At 35.3% G+C, this 22,645-nt stretch overlaps 1 protein-coding gene across 5 annotated transcripts in view; it reads left to right on the forward strand.

Annotated features, from left to right (window-relative positions):
• The window catches only part of LOC133533694 (uncharacterized), a 63,294-nt gene that overhangs the window by 34,404 nt on the left and 6,245 nt on the right, over nt 1-22,645 (forward strand). For 4 of the 5 annotated variants that reach the window (XM_061872722.1, XM_061872718.1, XM_061872720.1 and 1 more), the window contains 3 exons: nt 6,223-6,426; nt 18,383-18,550; nt 21,648-21,722. In XM_061872722.1, the coding sequence (XP_061728706.1) occupies nt 6,223-6,426; nt 18,383-18,550; nt 21,648-21,722 (447 nt within the window). The remainder of the gene's footprint in view (nt 1-6,222; nt 6,427-18,382; nt 18,551-21,647; nt 21,723-22,645) is intronic. The other variant, XM_061872719.1, reaches the window with a different exon arrangement.

Below are 22,645 nucleotides of genomic sequence, written 5' to 3' on the forward strand. Positions count from 1 at the left end.
GTCTCATTTTGTATGGGTTTTTGAACAGCGCGCCAAGCGGGACGTTTGGAAAGTCAAAAATCTCATACAAAATGACACTTAACGCAAACGCGTACGTCACGTTTCGCTGTCGAAAATATTTACACTAGGGGTACAGGTTGGCAAGAAAGTAATGAAATACTTTAAACTATTTGTTTTATAATTAACGACGTTTAATCTATTATGTAGTCACCTTGTGTACGGATCATTGACTTGTGACCACCTCAAGGGCAGACACTGAATGCCATCGGACCATAACTTTTGAGTATGAGAGTTAAAAAACAACTCGAGGTTATATTTAATATCACTAAAATCACGGAACTTGTTTTCGCATAGAAAGTTCTTTAGAGCTCGGAACAAGTGGTGCAACTCTGGCGGTGCTCAGTCTGGGGAATAAGCTGGGTGTGGCACCATATCCCAACCCAACCGAGTTGTTTCAGTTGATAGCGAGAAACAGAAGCTACATGCGGCCGAGCGTTTGTCGTGTAGCAAATGAACCTCGATGCATCTTGGCCGCTTCTCATGGATAGCCAAGGCACAGTTTTGTAGCCGAAGCGAGTAGACGCAGCTGTGCGGCGTAACGCTCAGCGGTGACGATTTGCTTGTCATGGAGAAGTTCCCAGTAGAGCATGCCTTGCGCGTCCCAGAAGCAACTAAGAAGAATTTTACGGCAACGGGGGGTTTGGCTTTGGCTGAACTGGCGACTCATCTCCAAGATGTATCCAAAAAATGTGCCGCTTATCATTCTCATAAAGAATATAACTCTTATCTTCAGTCACCAAATGAAGTAAAAAGTCTGTACGATGGGAACGCAGGAGGAGAGACTGACATACTGACACTCGTGCCGTTCGGGTAGATTCAGTCAACACATGAGATGAGTGATAATGAAATGCAAGAGGATATTAGAAAGAGAGATGCCTGAGAGTACTATACCGTTATGAATTCCTGTGTCTTAGCTGCTCATGTGTTATTGCTTTATAATGTTAATGCTTTATGTTGTTAATGTGTTCCAATTTGTGCCACTTTGGCATTAGCTGTAAGGCGCAATTTGTTATTTGAAATAAATAAAATAAAATAAATAAAAATGAAGGATCCATCGCGCTACAACCTTTTTACAGCCAAGTACTTACATTCAGATGGTCTTCAATAGTTGTGTGGCTACAATTTAGTCGTTCAGCCAATTGTTGGCAAAAACTTCAAACGCTTTGACACATGTCAAACTCTTTTCAATGTCCTAGTTCGTTCTCGTTTTGAATAATCAAGTCAAGTCTGGAATCCTGGCTACGCAGTGCATATCAATCGACTGTAAAAAGTTCAACGTTCCTTTACTCGATTTTTATTAAGGTAGAAGTACTACTGCTCGACGCTGCATTTGCATTAGTCACTGACTTTATTTCATGGAAATATAGGTTAAATTTGAACACTGAATATTTTTCTGTATTCGAACTTAATCCTTGTCACTTTGACATAAAGTGGCCATGTCGTGTACGAGTGCAGCTTCGAGCACTAGTACTTCTACCTATTTAAGACAAAGAAAGAGGGAGTTCGTAAATCCTAACATGCGAAGAGAGACACCAACGGTTTAAAATGTCCTCTTTACAGCTCAGGCGGTCTTTCCTTGACATGGCTTTGTTACACAAGTTGGTAAACGGTAAAATCGCGGAACCTTACCTGTTGGAAGGTTTAAAGTTTACAGTACCGAAGGCTAGCATGCGTTTTGTCGTCGCACTATTTTTCGCCCCGGTTCTACCAGGACTAAACTGAGCAAGTCACTTCCGGTCCATAATTCAAAATTCAATTCAAAATTCAAAAATTTATTCTGCTAGTAGGCCTCAAGGGCTCTTTTACAAGTCAATACAACATTTATAGTAACATCATATAGTGACATGAAAAATACATAACAACATTTATAAATACAACAGCCAATACCTGGGTAAACATTACATAATAATAATCTTAAAATAAATAATTAATACAATACAATAGAGATGTATAGTCTCTATGGTTAAAACCACATTAAATCTGGAGATGTAAAGTCTCTCCAAGTGTCAAAATAAAATTTATACTAAATAAATAAACCGCGTCTGGACTGTTAAACTAGCAGTCTCATAAACTAATGCTACATTCTGTACATAACTAGTATGTACTAAGTCAAGTATATTATACAATATGACAGAGACGTATAGTCTCCACGGTTAATACATTAAGTTTGGAGATGTATAAGGTCCCCACGGTCTGAGAAAAATAATAATACACAATAATAAGATTTGGAGGTGTAAAAGTTCTCCAAATGTCAAAGAATAAAAAAAATAAAAAATTGTATGAAATACATATTTCACGTCAAGAGACTGTTAAGCTAACAATCTTAAAACTAGTTCTACAGAATACATAACTACTATGTATTTAATATGTCAATGTCATCATCAAAATAACTAAAACATAACAAACATTAATACATAAGGTTGAACAGCTAGAAACAACAGCGCCATATGCCTCTCCGGGACACTGCACGCAAAATAGATTGCAAGTAACTTGGAATAATCTGTCACTTCAACAAAACCTCTAAATAGACATATTTAGTGATTCTATTCAAGCGCAGAAAGTTCAAACAAAGTCCAGTCAAGTCCAGAATTAACATGCTTGTGGTAGCATATTAGTAGTAGTTAATTTTTTCCTATATGTATGTTTCAATCACTTAATCTATTATTGTACAGAATGATTCAGGAGACGTGAGCAGGATCAAGCCTGCATATTCAGTAAATTATCAGCAACTGTTTCGTGCCAGTATTTGTGAGATTAACGTTAATTTAATTTTTACTGTTCAAAAAAAAAGAGTTTTATTTTATTTACGATATTTATGGTCAGGGTGACTTTGTTTTATCCATAATAAGTGACAAATTGAATGACATCGGAGTGTGGTTACTTTTATAAAATCGTATCTCACTCAAGTGTGACATTTTATTTTCTTCATAATCAAAGTGCTATCATAACGGTTAAAGAGGTTTTATCTTTGTTAATTAAGTGTTGTAGGGTATCCATGATTGTAGATAATCAAATTTGTCCTTAACAAAAAGTTAAATAACAGATAAAAAGCGTGATTGTTTTACTTAAATATGATGGTGAACGATTCATTAACATTTACTGATTGTGTAGGCTTAGTCCAGCTCACGTCTCATGAATCACCCTGTATATTTGTGTTTAATAATGTACGGTAAAAAAGCCTCGAACTGTTTAAGTGTTGTTGCACTCAGAATGGTATATGGATATTATACCAGCAGTGGTACATGGGTATTATAGCAGTCCCAACAGTATTCTGAATGCTATTGCTAACAAATATGATAGCCCAATCCTCGCTCATTGGACTGGGCCAATTAAAGGAGTAGCAACTAGCCCATATTGAGGGATTAATTAAGCAATGTGAAATGTGCCTACTACACTAACCTTTAGTTTTAAGTGTGTTTGTGTTATTTTCACATAATACTAACAACTATGAAGCCTGATCTTCGAAATAAAGATATTTTATTTTTTATTTATTATACGTGTCTACTATACTTGTTACTTTACTAGCTTTGTTTATGTACTGTCGGTGTGTCTTATAAAAATATGTGGTTGCATCTGGATACAACTGCAGTTCGCTACGCAGAGCGTCATCTTCGAGCTCACGCGGTCGACCACTACGAGCCCGATCTTTTTTTATTTTATTATAGGACATTATTACACAAATTGACTAAGTCCCACAGTAAGCTCAATAAGGCTTGTGTTGAGGGTACTTAGACAACGATATATATAATATATAAATATTTATAAATACTTAAATACATAGAAAACACCCATGACTCAGGAACAAATATCCATGCTCATCACACGAATAAATGCCCTTACCAGGATTTGAACCCGGGACCATCAGCTTCGTAGGCAGGGTCACTACCCACTAGGCCAAACCGGTCGTCACAAGGGCTGAAGGCTGGTATCTCCATCAGCAAAGAATTTGTATCAACGGCTCACAGTCACGTAGCTGAACGGCTGCGAATGCAGCGTTGGTATTTTCAGCTGCCTGGCGTGCGCTATTATTTTTTTGAACTCTTGTAACATTAACAAGGACCCGGGTAGGTATGTCCTTAAACTACGACCAAAAGAGAGGTACCTATGGGCACTGAGAATGTCATCTCGCCTTGTGTGGTAGGGCACAGCACAGCGGATGTCATTCCAGATCTAGAGCAGAGCCCAACTGGGGAAGTACCTCCACCTTACAGAAAACCGCAGCCAAATAACACTAGACCCTACTCGTAGTGTTGTGTTCCTGTCGATGAGTAAGGTTGCCAGAGCTCAACGAGGGTGCGGGGCGTTAGGAGTTGTAAGCGTCCATACGCTACGGTAACCGTTTACCATCATGCGGGCCGTATGCTTTTTTGCCACCGATGTAGTATGAAAAAAAAAAACAATTCTTTTTCCTCCATTTTGACTATTACTACTTGAGTGCGGAACTGTGCGCGTTTTAATATCAGAGGGCCTACCGCGAACAACGTTCGACGTGTTGCCTCTCTGTCGCACTTATAAATTCGTACGTAGGTGTGATAGGGAGGCAACACGTCGAATGTGGTTCGCGGTAGGCCCCCTGGCGATACTTTCCAGAATGTTCTACGATGTTCTAGTATTTTCTTGAAATTAAGTGTTTTACAATTTTCGAAACATTTAAGTGTTTCTTTATATATTTGCCAACCTAATACAAGATGTTTCGGCAGAAAAGCCTTGGCTGACTTATTGGGAGCGTGCACGACTGTCACGCAACCTAGTGTCCGCAATTCTAGGGGAAAACGTCAATTCACTACATCTTATAAAACTACTCGAAAACTAAAAACTACTGAACGGATTTTCATACGACTTTCATCTATCAATAGAGTGATTCTTGAGGAAGGCTTAAGTACCTATATGACTTGTTAAGGTTTTGTGCAAATTGTTTGAAATATAACGATGTTGTCGGAAAAAATCACTCTGGCTAGGAACTTTAATCGAAAACGCTGCCTAATCCGTTTGAGCTATAACAACACAATGTATGGTGGGGTTGTTTCTCATTCATAGATCTACAAAAAAGTCCGCGATGTGAAATGTCTATCTTTTAAGGATAACTTACTATATCCATTCTTAACTTCTAGAAAAAGATCACGTAATATGTGGCATTTGCAAAGCTATTTACATGGATACATTATTAACAATTATCAAAATAAATAAGTTAATTATATTAAGCATTTCATACAGATTACAATGGTCCCTTACACCATACAATTTAAATGAATATTTCAGGAGTAATCGTAAATCAAAGTTTCATTTCGAGCCATATAATCGTACGAAATGTTAAAGACGCTATCCGCAGTTAGTTCAAATTTTTACCACCTTATGCGCTGGGATCGCTTTACTTACCCCCACTGCGCACTTCGCACGGTCCCAATATATTCCTGAAATGAGGGTTCATACCATAGAGAAATAAGAAGTAATAGAGTGCCAGCTATAACCAGAGTAAGCGTAGGAGTTGAAAATAGAGTTCCGGTTACTCTGGTTATAATATGAGCGGAAAATCGTTGAGCATTAGACTTTTTGTTTGCCGCGACATCTATTGTCGAGTAGCAGTACTGAGAGTTCCGCTACTCGATGCTAGATGTCGACTGCGAAAATAATAAGCATTTTGGTACCAAAACTGAAGAATGGAGTACGCACTCTATTACTTCTTATTTCTCTATGCTACCACCTGGAATTGGTTTCATGGTGGGTAGTCAACAGGTACAGCTATCATAAATATCATAATAGTTGCCCAATGCGATAGTGTAGCAAATATTAACCTAGATATATACATGTATATAAAATTATTTCTAAGAATTAGTTTTAAACCTACCAGACCAGTTTGGTCTAGTGGATAGTGACCCTGCCTACGAAGCCGATGGTCCCGGGTTCAAATCCTGGTAAGGACATTTATTCCTGTGATGAGCATGGATATTTGTTCCTGAGCCATGGGTGTTTTCTATGTATTTAAGTATTTATAAATATGTATATATTATATATATCGTTGTGCTTACTGTGGGACTTAGTAAATTTGTGTAATAATGTCCTATAATATTTATTTATTTATTTATAAACCTCATTTCATATTTTATTCCTCTTATCATGTTTTGTTAAGATGTGATGATCTCACCCATGTGTTTTTTTTTTCAGACTCAAGTACTAAAGTAGACCTAAGCATTACTGGATTACCTGACTCCATGTGTAAAACAGATAGCTCTGGAAAAAGCATAGACAAAATATGCACTTACACATTTAACGAACCGGAACTCATTGGAACGACAAAACGATTAGACTGCACCTTGAACGGAGGTAGTTATGACTACAAAATCACTTTCGGAGGTGAAGAAAAAACAGGTATTATTTAAGAATATCTTCATCATATCTTCAACACTTTTAGGTATTACGAGGGCTGCTATTTATATATCCGGAAACCGGGATTACAATCTTCTTAAATAGTATATTTGACCTCCATGGTAAAATTTGAACTTTTCTAAGTACTGGCCGGTATATTTTTTCTTTCTTATTAACGCTAGTGTTTTGTTTTTGACGGGTTTTAAATGTCATCTCGCTGCAAGAATGGAACTCACTCGTGAAAATATTCGTGCTATGATTTATTATGATTTTCGGCGGACAGTGCATAGATCAACTAACTTGTATGTAATAGGCTGCAAACGAGCAGACGAGCCGCCTGATGGGAAGCAGTCATCGCCGCCCATGGACATAAGCAACATCGGAGGAGCCACTTATGCGTTGCCATCCTTTGAGAACCCTAAAAACCTGCTTCTTGAAGAACCCCATGTCATAGGGCAAGGGAAACACCTCTGGGAAAAAACGAGCGAGATGCCCGCTTGTTCTTGGTTTGCCACGTGTCGAGAAAGTGAGGATGAACTTTGTTTCTTTGGCGGGAGGTGCGGTGATAAAAACGTGACGGTGGCACCAATTCAAAAAGTTCTTCAGAACATTCCCCATTGTACAGACGGTAGAACAGGCATAGAGAGCCAACGTCTCTCCGAAGACTTGAGAGGTTCCAAACCGGCTGTGAGATCGGGGTCACCAACAATACGAACTGCCCGACGTTGGATGGAGTCAAGTGGAAGAAGTTGGTATTTCGGTGCTCCAGACCAGAGGTGAGAACAGTACTCCATATGTGGTTGAACCTGCGCTTTGTATAACGAAAGCCGGTGACCTGGTGTGAAGTACTGTTTCGCTCTATTGAGCACCCCGAGCTTCTTAGAGGCCAGTTTGGCTTTGAGTTACAAATGGCCCCGAAACTGGACTTCGTTTGTAATGTCGACACCGAGTATCCCGATACTCTCAGAAATGGCAAGGGGAATGTTCTGGAACTTAGGCGCTAAGACAAATGGGGTTTTCTTAGAGGAAAACGCGCAAACTTGTGTCTTACTGGGGTTAAACTGGACGAGATTACGTTTACCCCACTCGGATACCTGCTCAAGAGAGGCCTCGATTTCGGACACAAGTTGCATTCTGCATTCCAACACCTGCTCACGAGAGGCATTTGCACGACCTGTATAGAAGCTATCACCCGTGCTGTCATCCGCATAGCAATGGATATTGCTAGTCAATAGCATATCATTGATATGAAGGATGAACAGTGTAGGTGACAGTACAGATCCTTGGGGTACGCCGGCGTTAATGGGCCGGAGATCTGAGCATTGTCCGTCGATGATAACTGCAATGCTACGCCCAGATAGAAAGCTCGCGACCCATGTGCTTCAACTTCAACTTTTGGTGATGAAGCTCCATCTAAAACTACTGTGTATTACTGGTTTAGTGAGTTCAATCGTGGACGTAGTATGCTTACGGACGAAGTTAAGGCAGGTCGCCCGAAATCGGTCGTTGTACCACAAAATATTGAGGCTGTGCGAAAACTTATAATGGACGACATGTTACGTACCGCGAGATAGAGGCGACTCTGGGTATTTCTATGACTAGCATTAGTAGCATATTACATGATCATTTAGCTGTAAAAAATATTTGTTCGCGTTGGATACCGCACAACTTAACTAAGGAGCAAAAAGATACTCGCGTCGAATGGTGCAATAAAATGTTAAAAAAATATAACCGTGGTGACTCAAAGGCCGTTTATAACATCTATACAGGTGACGAATCCTGGATCTATGCATACGATCCCGAAAAGAAGCAACAATCAACGGTATGGGTGTTTCAAAATGAGCCGAACCCTACGAAAGTTACTCGTGCAAAAAGTACATTGAAACAAATGGTGGCCTGCTTCTTCGGTATTCATGGCCATGTAGCTACAGTGCCACTAGAAAACCGTAAAATGGTTAATTCAGATTGGTACACGACCATTTGCTTACCGGAAGTATTTGAACAAATTCGTAAAACTAACCAGCGACGAAGAATCATTCTTCATCATGCCAATGCCAGCTGTCATACGTCACGCGAAACAACTTGTCATGATTTATTTATGTTTACATTTAAGATAGCAGTTAAATAATAATTATACCGTGACAACATTATTGTGTTACCCCGATTAATACAGGGGTAGTTGGAAAAATAACATTATACTGAACACGATTTAACATTATGTCAAAACACGGTAGTTTTAGCAGGTGGTGGGGACACGGTAAATGTTGGACAGGCTCGTTCACTTGGGTTGAGGCTGTCAAAGAGGAAGCATCGTAATGAACTGGTTAGGTCAGAGTACCTGCAAGTATCCCGATTGCTGTAGTAGTAATAGTTTAGGGTAACCATGCAATAAGAAGCACTATAAATCAGAAGTGTTAACGTACCACTAACCCACATTGGGATTTTGAGATTTATTTTGATTCCTAAGTTTTATGAAACGTAAGTTATAGAAATAAAAAGTATTTTATTTCATGAGTTTAGGACGATTTACATGCTTCAGATATATGTTTTTGGCGACTGCTTGTAAGTAACTATTATATGTATTAGCAATTAAAAAAAATGCATGATGAAGTTGCAGGTAGCTTTAAAACTCGTGAGTAAAAATAGTCATTAAGAAGTATATCTTACCACTTCTTTGCAAGCAACTGAAAACAATAAATTGGCTGGTAGTTTATTGTGATAGATAATGAATTTATGATAATTTAGACAGATAATATTAAATGATTGTTGTAAGTCATATGATGGCCCAAGAAAGTTAATTAAATATATATTATGATAATAAATGTTCCTTTAAGACATCAGTATATGAGGCATCATGACCAGAAATAAATTAGTTTTGTCATTTTTACACATGGAGTAGGTTATGCTTTCCTATATATTTTTTTCTTTGATAAGAATTTTTAAAAGCATTTATGTATTTCATTGTTGTACACGTCATGATTTATGTTCAATGCAGCAGTTTTAGTTAAATCTATACGAAATCAGTGAATTGGACAGCACTAAAATGCGAAATAATTAGTACCTATTTATAGACATATTTTTGTCGAAATAAATACCTACGTTTAATGGTGGCAGTGACAGTGTTATACAGGTGACAGTGTTACACATGTTATCTGTAAATTTTACTCCAATTTAGCTAAAATTGTATGAGACTCATAGTTTATTTATGCTAATGAAAGCCTTACAGTTGAAAGCGGGCTAGCATAAAAATATAAGTAAATACAGATACTTATTTAAAGTAAGCTAGTGTACAACAACGTAAACAAGCGTTTTGTGTAGTATATACTTATGTAGTTTTAATAACATGAGTAATATTAAGAGGGTAATATTAAGAGTTTGGACGTGAAAGATGAGATAAATAGAATAGCAGATTCATAATGTGAGCGTACATTATGGTAAATTTACATGAGCGAATGTAAATTAGATGATAGTACTTCATAATGTGAGCGTACATTACGGTAAATTTACATGAGCGTATGTAAATTGGATGATGATAGTTTTTCATAATGTGAGCGTACATTATGGTAAATTTACATGAGCGTATGTAAATTAGATGATGATAGTTTTTCATAATGTGAGCGTACATTATGTAAATTTACTTGAGTGTAAGTAAATTAGATGATGATAGTTCTTCATAATGTGAGCGTACATTATGGTAAATTTACATGAGCGTATGTAAATTAGAAGATGATAGTTTGACATAACGTTCTGACGTTGCATTATCTTGTACCTTTGAACGAGCAATTCTTGTATATATATATAGTTTTCTGTGGTCTCGGAAACGGCTCTGGCGATTTCGCTGAAATTTGGTATATGGGGGTTTTTGGGGGTGTACAGTCGGTCTAGATTAGTCTTGTGTTTGGGAAGGCGCGTGTTTTCGAGTTTTCATGCGTTTTTCTTTCGACGCAGAATGTGGTCGCTGATTTCGTGTTGCTGGCCACTGTCCGTCTGGTCCGGCGGGTTGGGACGCGGACGGCTAGAAACGAGTGTTACGGGTTCGAATCTCGCCCGGTGACTAACCTTTGTTTTTTTTATATGTTCAAGTTTATATATTTTTTAATTTTTATTGTTTTGGACAGGTTTGGTTTGGTAAAAAAATGAGCTATGTAATAAGAGAAATTGGCAATAGATGGCGTTACTCTGTGACAAGTGCTGTAAGGTTGAATTCGATTGTAAATAATAATAATTGTCAGTTCACATTTTACTTTTTAAGTTTATGTAGATTATCACCTATTATACGTCACCATATTGCAATGGATAGTTGTAGCCGAGCGGAGCTCGGTCGCCCAGGTACTAGTAATTTTAAATGAGCGTATCTAAGAGATCTTAATGAAACATAAAGAGATTTGTTATGGGCTAGAAGCCTGAAATAGACAATCCTTTTTTTTTTTTTTTTTTATATAAATGAGATAATTTAATTGGGTTAAATGACACTATACTTATGTATAATGTGACAATGGATTTTGACAGTGTGTAAATTTAAATGCATTGATTCTAAATCACTTATTTAGTATTAAACGACAATATAGAACTTGGAAAGAAGTTATGATAATTAAACTCATGCAGAGTCTGTGTAAAATTGCTGGTCAATCATATGGTCTACTAGTATGATTTAAAGTTACGCAGGTACACGATATATAATAACAATGTGAGAGAGCATTATGGTAGCTTAACATAAGCGAAGGTAACTTAAGAGAAGTTAACTCAAGTTTTTGTATGACAATAATAAATAATATATTTATTAGCATGAGAGCGAGTATTGAGAGTTTGTTGTATACAGAACTATTCAGTGTCAGTGCCAGATGATAGTTTTGTTAAAGACAACAAAGAGCGAAAGAAATATAATTTATAACGAATTTGTTTGTTTCACTGATGAAAATATTTTATCACGTCAGCAGCTCGAACAAGGGTAATTTGCTGCTTAAAAACAGTGAGCAAAATCACATTTTGCTCACCGAGTGAGACAAAATAACATTCAAGTGACCTTTAGAGTCGAATGTCATTTCAACGAGCGGGGCCTAATACAAGTTCGGAATATTTGAACAAAAAAGTGCATACGTAATTCAACGGTATATTGACGGTTTATAATAGACCCCCGAAATAAGTCAGACCGCATCGTTCCGAAACACCCTACGAGTCTTCATTCGTAATAATTAATTAATGAAATAAAAGTTTAAAATTTAATAAAAACACCATATTTTACGTATTTTATTATACAATCAAAACAAGCACTCGAAGAAATATCAAACTTTGCTTTCTTGTTGTACAAATAACTATTGTTCAATCAAGTTATTTAACTTTTGTTGGACGTGAGAGTGCGTCTAAAATTTGATTATCGATTGACGTGAGCATGCGTCATGGAAGTAGGAAATTTTTTGACGTGAGAGTTCGTCTGAAATATGATTTGTACTTGACGTGAGTGTGCGTCAAGGAAGTTGAAAATTATTTGACGAGAGAGTGCGTCTTAAATTTGATTTTTATTTGATGTGAGCGTGCGTTTTAAATTTGATTTTTGTTTATCGTGAGAGCACGTCAAGGAAATTGTTTTTTATTTGACATGAGCATACGTCAAGGTAGTTAGAAGTTATTTGACGTGAGAGTACATCTGAAATTTGATTTTTGTGTGAAGTGAGCGTGCGTCAAGGAAAGTAAATATTAAAGTACGTGAGAGTACATCTTAATATTTTATTTTTGTTTGACGTGAGGGTTCGTCACGGATGTTGAGAATTAGATGAAATTGTTTGTTTTTTGACGGAAGTGTACACATTGAAATTGCGAATTATAAAATGCGAATGTGCGAATGGTGAATTCTCTATGGTGGTCGCGAGAACGCGACGGATGTTTTTTTAGTCCAAATAAGATGACTAATCTTTTCTTTGATTGTTCATAAATTATATTCTAACGTGACATTGCAAGTAATATTTACAGTATTTAGTACGATGACGAGAATGCAACTGGTTATTGATGGAATGATAATAAAAAAAAGTAATTTGTAGCTTATATTGATTTTTAATTCCAACAAGCATACGTATGTATTGATTAAACGGAGATACAGAATCACAATAGTGACTTGTGAGAGCTGTAAGTGAAATATGAAAAAAACGGAACGTTAGTAGCGAACGTTCGTTCTCTTGAAATGGTTCATATATTTTTTTATTTTATATATGGTTGAAATTAAAATAACCCTGAGCATACGCCTCAAATTTTGGAGAGATGAATCAAACGAAGGATGAATTAGTGAAATTACACTCTTATGAAGATAAGAATTATAGATTTTTATCGACACTGGCAGTTTCACGACTGTCGTGTGTGGAGATATACTTACGCGATTTTTTTAGATATAGAATTTACAGTGGCCTTGTGAGAAGAGAATATAAAGTATAAGTGGGTAAAATGTAAGACAGCGTCTTGATTACAAGTTAGATCGAAATTAAGTTTGATCTCCGTTAAATTCTATAATACAGAGTATCAAATATTTTATTTTATGAAATGAAGTAAAAAAAAAGTATAACAAAACCTAATGGTTTACATCTACCTAATGATAGATGGTAAAATGAAAAGAGAGATAAGTTATACATAGAAAACATATTGTATGTGTGTGAGCATTGTCCGATTGAAATGGTTAATACTATTAATAGATGCTAAAATGAAAAGAGAGACAAGTTGTACATAGAGAACAGATACTGTATGTCTGTGACTATTGTTCGATTGAAATGTGTGTTACAATTAATATTTTTTACAAAAAATTGTTAGAATTTGGGGAAGTTTTTCTCTTTTTCTAGGAAAAAACAGTTGTTTGAATTTCGGGTGTTGAGCCAGATGAAGAACGTAATTGAACATGAATGCGTTTAATGCTTGAGCATTGATTAAGGCTCTTGAGTTTGATATAGTGATCCAAAACTGAACTGCAGAAATTTAAACCGTCGTGAGTAATGATACAGTAGCAAGTACGTAAAGTGACTGAGTTCTAACACAGATCGAGGTTTTCTTTCTTTCTTTCGAGTAAAGAGATTTCGAAGAAAGAAAACTATCGAGGTACTTAGGTAGGTAAGCAGAAGCCGATATACTAGAGAAAAAGATATTGAAAGTTTATACGAGATTGATAAATATAACAGAAATTAATTGTCATTTGACGGGATAAAGAGACTTATAATGGATAGACCAGAGCAGGACAAAATGCATAGTTAAAATAGAATAGAAATATTTTATTGACAAACTGTGTACAGGTGATGTCATTACAGACTAAAGTATCAAGTTACCCAGTTTGAACATGAAATTAACTACAAGCTAGTAGTATTTTCATAAATGAATTCTGGGTTTTCTTAATGCAACCAATAATTAAGACACGAAACAGTATTGCAAAAATTTGCTGTAGTTTGTTAGCTTACTTATAGTAGAACAATTCGTGATCTCTTGTGAGTCGATAGTGAAATGAGAAACAGAAACGTTAATAATGACCCAAACAGTTAAAAAAAAAGAGAGGCGACAAGATAGAGGTATAATAGAAGATTTGAAAATATGATGCCTGAAAAAATTTAACGCATATGTTCGAACAATAGGATAACTAATAAATAAGTGTTGAACGTAGTAAAAGAAAGGAATTATTAAAATTATTGAAAAAAGACAAAAAACAATAGAGCAGAGAGATTGGGTATGTTATAACATACAGCTGTTTCTTTATAATTGATATCGAGAGGAATATGGAACAAAATAGGAGTATAGAAAGATGATTGTATCCTATCAAATACTTAAAAGACATGACACGATTGACTGATTCGAGTTAGCTGATGATCAGGAGTTTATCAAATGAAGTGGATGCTAATAAACCTATCCATGTTTAGTTGAGCTTTTGTAAATATTATAGTATACACGTCGCTTTATCGATGTAAAAATAAACTTTTGTTCAATTTAATCCACTCAGAACAACATAGTTGACTAAATGACTACTTATACGCAGTCTTGAGGAAAGATACATGTGTTAGAGTTGTAGCTCCTTTTTAGTATCCAACAAGCTAAATATGATAATATTAAAAATAGTAAAATGAAATTGTGATAACATTTGACATCTTATATTGGCTATGGATGTTTAGTGTTTTTGACTGAATTTTTGAGTCGCAAACTCTTGTGACAGCGAGTTCGTGAAATTGATTAAACTTTTGGGATAATTAACTCGATGTTGTTGATGATCAGTATTAGAAGAAATATCTTTATATATATATATGAAATTTTAAATAATTGTTAATTATTTTCATGTTTCGATAGATTAGACGATATTCATATTGCATTTTGAGATATTGTACAGACATTAGACAATAGAGACATTGTTGTATGAGTATATTTTATGCACACGAAGTTCTAACTATCATAATTTTGAAGTAACTTTAATTATTATTCGAATAAAAAGGTGTTAAATGTATAGAAATGCATTAAATAAGAGATCAGAGGTAATTATCATGGATTAAACGAGATATTCCGTTAAATAAAACTAATTATTATTAATAAAACTAATGAATGCAAATGGACGCATAATGTTGAAGTGATAAGTGCTAACAAATAAACAGTAACAGGATAGTGCCTATATAAGCATATGTATACCTACCTATGGAGATTACCAAAATACCAAATGTTATAGTATAATAAATATGTTTTACTGTACGACTTAAATATAGAACAAATATAGTATAGAGTAGACTTCAGACAGTACAAGAGTATCTCAGGTAAACAGATTTTGAGTAGTCGAGATTGTAAAGTAAACAACAGATCGGACATATTGCAAACGATTTGTTGTATCCATGGGATTTGTGACAAAGGCTAACAAGTGAAAAAAAGTAGGCACTTGAGTGTAGATGATGATAATTGCCCTAAATATAGATTACGTAGGGAAACAGGGAAGATAAAGGAACAATTATTCAGAAAGATCAATAGAGAGACGAATCTTTTGTTTGCAGATTGAATGGTGATTATCTAGAATTAGTTGGAAGTTATATTTACATAACTAACGTTTGAAACTTAGCAAACGCGGTGTTCAGTTCGAACGATTCAATATAATTTGTACTTGTAGTACCTATGGGAGTATGCGTTGTAACAGCATCAGTTAGTAGCGATGTTAAAGTTAGATAATTACGACGGGACAGATAAGATAATTGAGTTGAACGCAAATGTACATGGTCATATTTCGCAAGTTGAAAGTATAAAAATATGATACAGATATCCAGAAAACGTTTTAAACTGCTACGTAGTTCCTGAAATTCAAAAGTGGAAGTAGTAAAAAACGATGTATAATTCATAAAAAAAAAAACGAATGAAAAAGAGATGTGTGAGAAAAGAGTGCATAGACGATAGAGATTTGACGTATCTGTAGAGTTATTAGTAGCGTTACAAGGTAAATACGCAATAAATTGTATGTAATAAGCTTAATGAGGATAGTTAGTTAATATAGTATTTACCTGACGATAATAACAAGTAACGCCCAAATAAGCTATAGATATAGGTTTGACAGAACAGTTATTTATTTAATCTTTATTGCACAAAAGAAAACCTTATTTATTAAAAGGCGGACTTAATGCCATGAGGCACATTTGGGGTTATTGTCCTTTTAGTAAAGATATATCTGTTATGGTTTGCTAATTATCATAATTTATATTGTTTACAAAAGTAATACAAGATATTGGAAGAAAAAAAAAAGCTCGTAGAGGTTTAAGGCAAGATAATACTAATAAAAATGTGAACTTCGATCAATGACATGAACAATATATTATGGCATAGATGTAGTCCTAGAAAAAAAAATATATATAAAGAAAAAAATGGATTTTATTGGATATGACAATAATTTGATTTGGTAGTTTCAATCATTGTTTAAATTAAATGAACTTGAGTTTTTAGTATTGACACTTGTCATTTTACATTGATGTCAAAGGCGTATCTAGCAGTGCTTTAGTCACCTTAAAAGCAGTATACGGGAATCTTATGTTAATGTATAAATACAACCAATTATTGAAACTGAAACTTTTGCAAAATGTTTGGCATCCTTTGAAATTTCAAGACACAAAATTTAATTACCTCAAGGACACTTTAGTATCACCCCTAGCAGAGTTGTATAATAGCCTCTGAAAGCGATGTTATTCAAGGTGGCATTTGAATAAAGAAATTGTCGTGTGTTATTGTCATACGAACACCCATTATGAAATGAGTAGTATTATTAACAATCAGAGCAACCTTTTAAATAAAAAAGTACAAAAACTTGAACATTGTTATAGGTATTGTTACATATAACAATCCAATTATACGTTTATATAAGTTTGACACTTCACGTGCAGATATGGATCCAGAGACATAATATTGTAAATGTGTAAAATTTCAACTGAACTTAATAGTTTTGAGCTGAACACAGGACTAATGACTATAAAGATTGTCACGTCGACTTCAGAGTTAAAGCCATTTAGGGGTTAAATATTATCTCTAACCTGTTGCTACGTTACGTAACGATTAATACATGAATGGAGTAAGATGAAGTCTACATTAACGCAATGTAGTATAATACAATATTGGGTCAAGAAAGGTTTGATTGTTAAATGTAGAACTGAAACAGATAGTGCTGAAGTCGAACCACTTTTGCCTGTAAAACAACGGGTATTGAATTAAATCAAAGACAAGTTTTAACGGACAGAAGTAATGTTTGGTTTTTTGAGAAAACAAAACAAACTTTATACATAATAAAAACTGAGCTTTGTCTGTTTTTTTTTTTTTAGTTATACGAAATTAACAACAGGTATTAAGATTTTTCATTAACGTAGCAAAATGCTAATGTCACGGCATAGTAGTAAGTTATATGAACAAGGGGAAACAGAAGACCGAATGTCATGATATTATTTTCATGTATCTCATTATAATTTTATTTAACACATTTCCTGATTATGTAAATGTATCAATTGTGATAAGTTAAGTTTAAATTTACTTCATTAGAAACTGTTTTGACGCTTTAAATATTTTTTCACGGTTGGTGTAAGATTTAAATCGATCTAGCTTTTAGTGAGAAGGTTCGTGCGCCGGAGTCATGCACGAAGTTGGATGGCCGAATGTCATGATTTATTTATGTTTACATTTAAGATAGCAGTTAAATAATAATTATACCGTGACAACATTATTATGTTACCCCGATTAATACAGGGGTAGTTGGAAAAATAACATTATACTGAACACGATTTAACATTATGTCAAAACACGGTAGTTTTAGCAGGTGGTGGGGACACGGTAAATGTTGGACAGGCTCGTTCACTTGGGTTGAGGCTGTCAAAGAGGAAGCATCGTAATGAACTGGTTAGGTCAGAGTACCTGCAAGTATCCCGATTGCTGTAGTAGTAATAGTTTAGGGTAACCATGCAATAAGAAGCACTATAAACTCTATTTTTGGAAGGCCAAAATGTGGAATTAACGGGTCATCCGCCGTACAGCCCTGACTTGGCACCCAATGATTTTTATTTATTTCCCAATATAAAAAATAAATTACGCGGTCAACGATTTTCGACCGCTGAAGATGCTTTCGACGCATTCAAACAACACGTTATGGAGGTACCTCAGGCGGAGTGGCAGAAATGCTTCAAAAATTGGTTCACACGAATGCAAAAGTGCATAGATCATCAAGGGGAATACTTTGAAAAACAATAAAACTATTTTCAGCCGTGTACGTTTGTTTGTTTTTTTGTTTCCGGATATATAAGTAACCCTCGTACATTACTATACTTGGACTATTTTACAAAAAAACTTTTATGCATTAGTTTTTTTGTCTATTACCTGCTCAGGAACGAGCTACTTCCAAATTATTATCAAAATGGGGTACTTACTTAAATTTTAACCGTTTTCAAAATTGGCATGAAATCAACCTGTATATCATTTACAATACGTTTGTTCTATTGGTTTTCAGCCCCGAAAGGTACTGTGACAACGATATCTCAAGAAAAAACCCTTGAAGAAAATAACGACTCGATAAAATGTAAAGCCATCAGAAAAGAACATTCTGGTTTTTCTTTTTCTGTTGTATTACATTTTATCTACATCCCGCCAGCGACTCCATCTACTCAACAGGCAACACGTAAGAATCTAATTTAACCCGATTTACATTTGAACAATGCATAAATAGTTATTTGTTTTACAAGGGGGCAAAGTTGTTGTTTAACCGCTCGTGCTAATATTGATACCCGAGAAAGCGAAAGATTCCAAAATTGAACCAGCGAGTGGTTCGAGAACTGGAATCTTGACCACTGCGTGGATTTCAAGGCACGAGCGTTAAACAAACATTGCCTCCGAGTGAAACACAAAAATTTTCACCAGACCAACGTGAGGATAATACTAACTACAAAATACCAAAAAAATCAAACCAAATGAAATCCAAATGAACGTAATAAAAATGTATCATTCGCAATCATCTTTTAAAAGTTAATTCTACCAGCTAACATAAGGAAACAACTCAAAATTTGCTACTGATTACTTTGCCCCACATGTGGATAAAATGAAACGTTTCTCATTCGTTTTTGAACAATCAAGAGGGCCTTTACGAACTGGTAAAGGCTCTCTTTATTCATCACAAACTGATGTGTAATTTGCATTTTATCCACATGTGGGGCAAATTTGGAGTGTCTTCTGTCTTCCTTGTTTTGGCTGGTGGAGTTGACTTTTATGTGATGATTTTGATTTTGAATCATAAATAATAAATAAATAAATATTATAGGGGCATTCTTACACAAATTGCTTTGCCGCCCGCCCCTCTATCTGTCCAATATGGCCACAGAAGGCCAAGGATAGGGAAAACTGGCAGAATCTGGAGGAGCCGTTCACCCGAAGAAGGGTCTCTTCAAAATAGTTTTATTTTTTTATCTTTTGGCAGCCAGATAGCAGAAAGTGTCTACTGAAAAGAGTAATACTCATTACATTACTCTTATTCGAAAGGTGAACGACTGGTGGTTCGCATTTTTTAGGGTTTTTAGGGTTCCGTACCTCTAAAGGAAAAACGGAAGCCTTATATACGATCATTTTTACGCCAAGAGTAGTGACAGTGACCCTGCCTATGAAGCCGATGGTCCTGGGTTCGAATCCCAGTAAGGGCAGTTATTTCTGCGATGAGCAAAGATATTTGTTCCTGAGTCATGGATGTTTTCTATGTATTTAAGTATTTGTATATATATATATTATGTCGTTGTCTAAGTACCCACAACACAAGCCTTCTTGGCTTACCGTGGTACTTAGTCAATTTATGTAAGAATATCGCTATAATATTTATATTATATTATTATCTATATTGACGACCGGTTTGGCCTAGTGGGTAGTGACCCTGCCTACGAAGCTGATGGTCCCGGGTTCAAATCCTGGTAAGGGCATTTATTCGTGTGATGAGCATGGATATTTGTTCCTGAGTCATGGGTGTTTTCTATGTATTTAAGTATTTATAAATATTTATATATTATATATATCGTTGTCTAAGTACCCTCAACACAAGCCTTATTGAGCTTACTGTGGGACTTAGTCAATTTGTGTAATAATGTCCTATAATATTTATTTATTTAAATTTATTTAAATATTGGTGTGCCGCGAGCGACTTAACTGTACTGCACAATTGCACGCAGCTTGAAACGTATCTTACGTATGTACAAGGCCAAATAAAGACCGAGCAAGTTGTTTCACATATACTGAGGATGTTATTTTAGCCAGTCTAATCTTTTATTGCCCAATTACAATTAAGAGGCTGTCAATACCTAAAGCGCGCACACTTGTATCGGAGTAAATGAGATAGCACTGTCGCATGTTACTGGGCCTGGGCAAGGGAATAATAAGAAAAATATTGAAATAAAACAAAGTGGATTATTAGTGTAATATTTTACTCGTTAGCGGTTTAGATATAAATGTTTTGAAATTGTGATTTTAATTGCAGACCCATAAGTCAAAACAATAAATTTTCTATCGAGCCGATTTCGTTCAATCATGTATCGAGTACAACCACGGTCTTTGAAATATAATTAATATGAACATATATTTTTCTTACTTGACTAAAACAAATAGTTTTTCTTAAAAAACTGTTTAAGTAACATCAATTTCAAGGACATTGGGTGTTGACAGCCCCTTAAATATGATTTATAAGTACGGTGTAAACTCCATATAGGTAAGTATATAAAGTCACTCGATATAAGGATTCACTTCCGATAACGTCATATAGTTGCTTTAATTTGATATTAATTTCTTTCTATACAACGAAAACTCTATATCCTCAAAAAACGTCCGGTCCCTTGAGTGTCGCTATATACACGGTGTACCATGAGGAAACCGAAAGATTTTAACAGTGTATTCCTAATCACATTTAGACTAAAATGTCATAGCCTCTTAAGGCCCAGCCATAGAAATGAAAAATCCAAAATTTGCCACTGGAATTTGAACCTATAGTGCACGGAATACAGTTGATTTTATTTTGTTTGAAAATTGCACGAAACAAAACAAATGCAACTCTGTCCTAATTGAATATGATTTAAATTTAATCGAACTGAATAAGTCGTATAGGTAGGACCTTGGGCCTTACGAGGATATACACTTTTCTGGATTTCGCCTACTTTCAGAGTTAATATGATAACCAATTAAAACAGAATATCTTATTGTAACTTAGTGCAAAACGCCTTTTAATGGCAATATCCTTATAGGGAGCGTGCATGAACTGTAGGGGGCAGCACAGGAGCCGTCAGATTTTTGGCGCGAGGCGTAAATGTGAAGTTTATTGTTCCGATGTAGCCCAAAAGATGGCAGAACCTACTATGCACAAGAAAACACGTGACGTGTAAATTTACATGTTTATGGTTCCGATTCTGGCCACAAGATGGCAGACCCTCCAACGCGCATGGTCCCTATGGGGCGTAGTCTAAATATCCTTATTGATAGATGTCATAATGTGACAAATAATACAATACCTTTGCCAAAACTAGGTTTTACAAAAATCGTTATCAGAATCAGTGCCAGTGTTATCATAACATTAACTTTTCAAAACTTGGAAAAATAAATTTTTTTTGGCGAAATTTACTTAAAGTCATGTAATTTTTTTCGTTCTTTTGGCCTAAGTGCGTGGTTAACATCTTTCGGGTTCCACGTGTTACACCGTGTAGAGTTTACAGTGTACATACATTCTTAAATAAATATTTTATTTATTTCTCCAGCGTTCACTGACAAAACTGCAATTCAAATGTCATCGCCATCAGTTTTAGAAAGCAAAAATATCGAGTCGCCGGCAGGTAAACTTTTTATCTTTGAAACCTAATTGGCTACTTGACAGTTTTTTTGTAAAAAATGTCAATCGATCTTGATTTTCCTGAGGATGAAATGTCTATTTTATTTTATTTATTCATTTTAGGGATAACAAACACCTATACAATATAATGTTACATTTAGTATTACAATTAAAATTAATGTAATGCATTGCCAACGACATTATCCACAAATTACAACAAAACTATGCAATGGTTGGCACAAAAAAGAACAGTTAATTATTTGATGTAGGTGCTTTATTTAAACAGGGGAAAAAGGTATCCTATGTTAATTACGTCATGCCTTATATAACAAACAGGTAACGAAAAGAAATGAAGTGTTTGCTGAGATAAGTATGTGCATTCGTGGAACATTCTTGCCAAATTCAGATGCAGATTTAATCTTAAGTTTATTCGCTGTTTAAAAAATAACCATATTACTAAACCTGAATTTCTATTAAGGGTTTTTAAAGGAATCTAAGATAGCACGTCTATATAGGACTCATGGCATTTAAGCAACACAAAGGTCAGAAATGAGAGTTAAAGTCTGACGCTCGCACTCGACGATTGAAACGCCTCTAACAAAATGATAATGTGATGTGACGTCACACATTAGTCGGTCCTAAATGTACGGAAGATCAAGAAAATTACTATTTTGACCGTGAAATATTGCGTTAAACGGCTATTAAATTACACAAAAAATAATTTATAATCGTCAGTATTTTAAAAGCAAAACTCGTTTAAACCTACTTGAAAATAATCGGACAGACAGACGGACATGACGAATCTATAAGGGTTCCGTTTTTTGCCATTTGGCTACGGTACCCTAAAAATATGCCCATTATACCCATGGGCGTAATGAAGTAAAAAAAAACTATTACACGCGTGGGCATAATGCATTAGGTCATTAC

The sequence above is a fragment of the Cydia pomonella genome, unplaced genomic scaffold (genome assembly GCF_033807575.1).
Source record: "Cydia pomonella isolate Wapato2018A unplaced genomic scaffold, ilCydPomo1 PGA_scaffold_199, whole genome shotgun sequence".
NCBI lineage: Eukaryota > Metazoa > Arthropoda > Insecta > Lepidoptera > Tortricidae > Cydia > Cydia pomonella.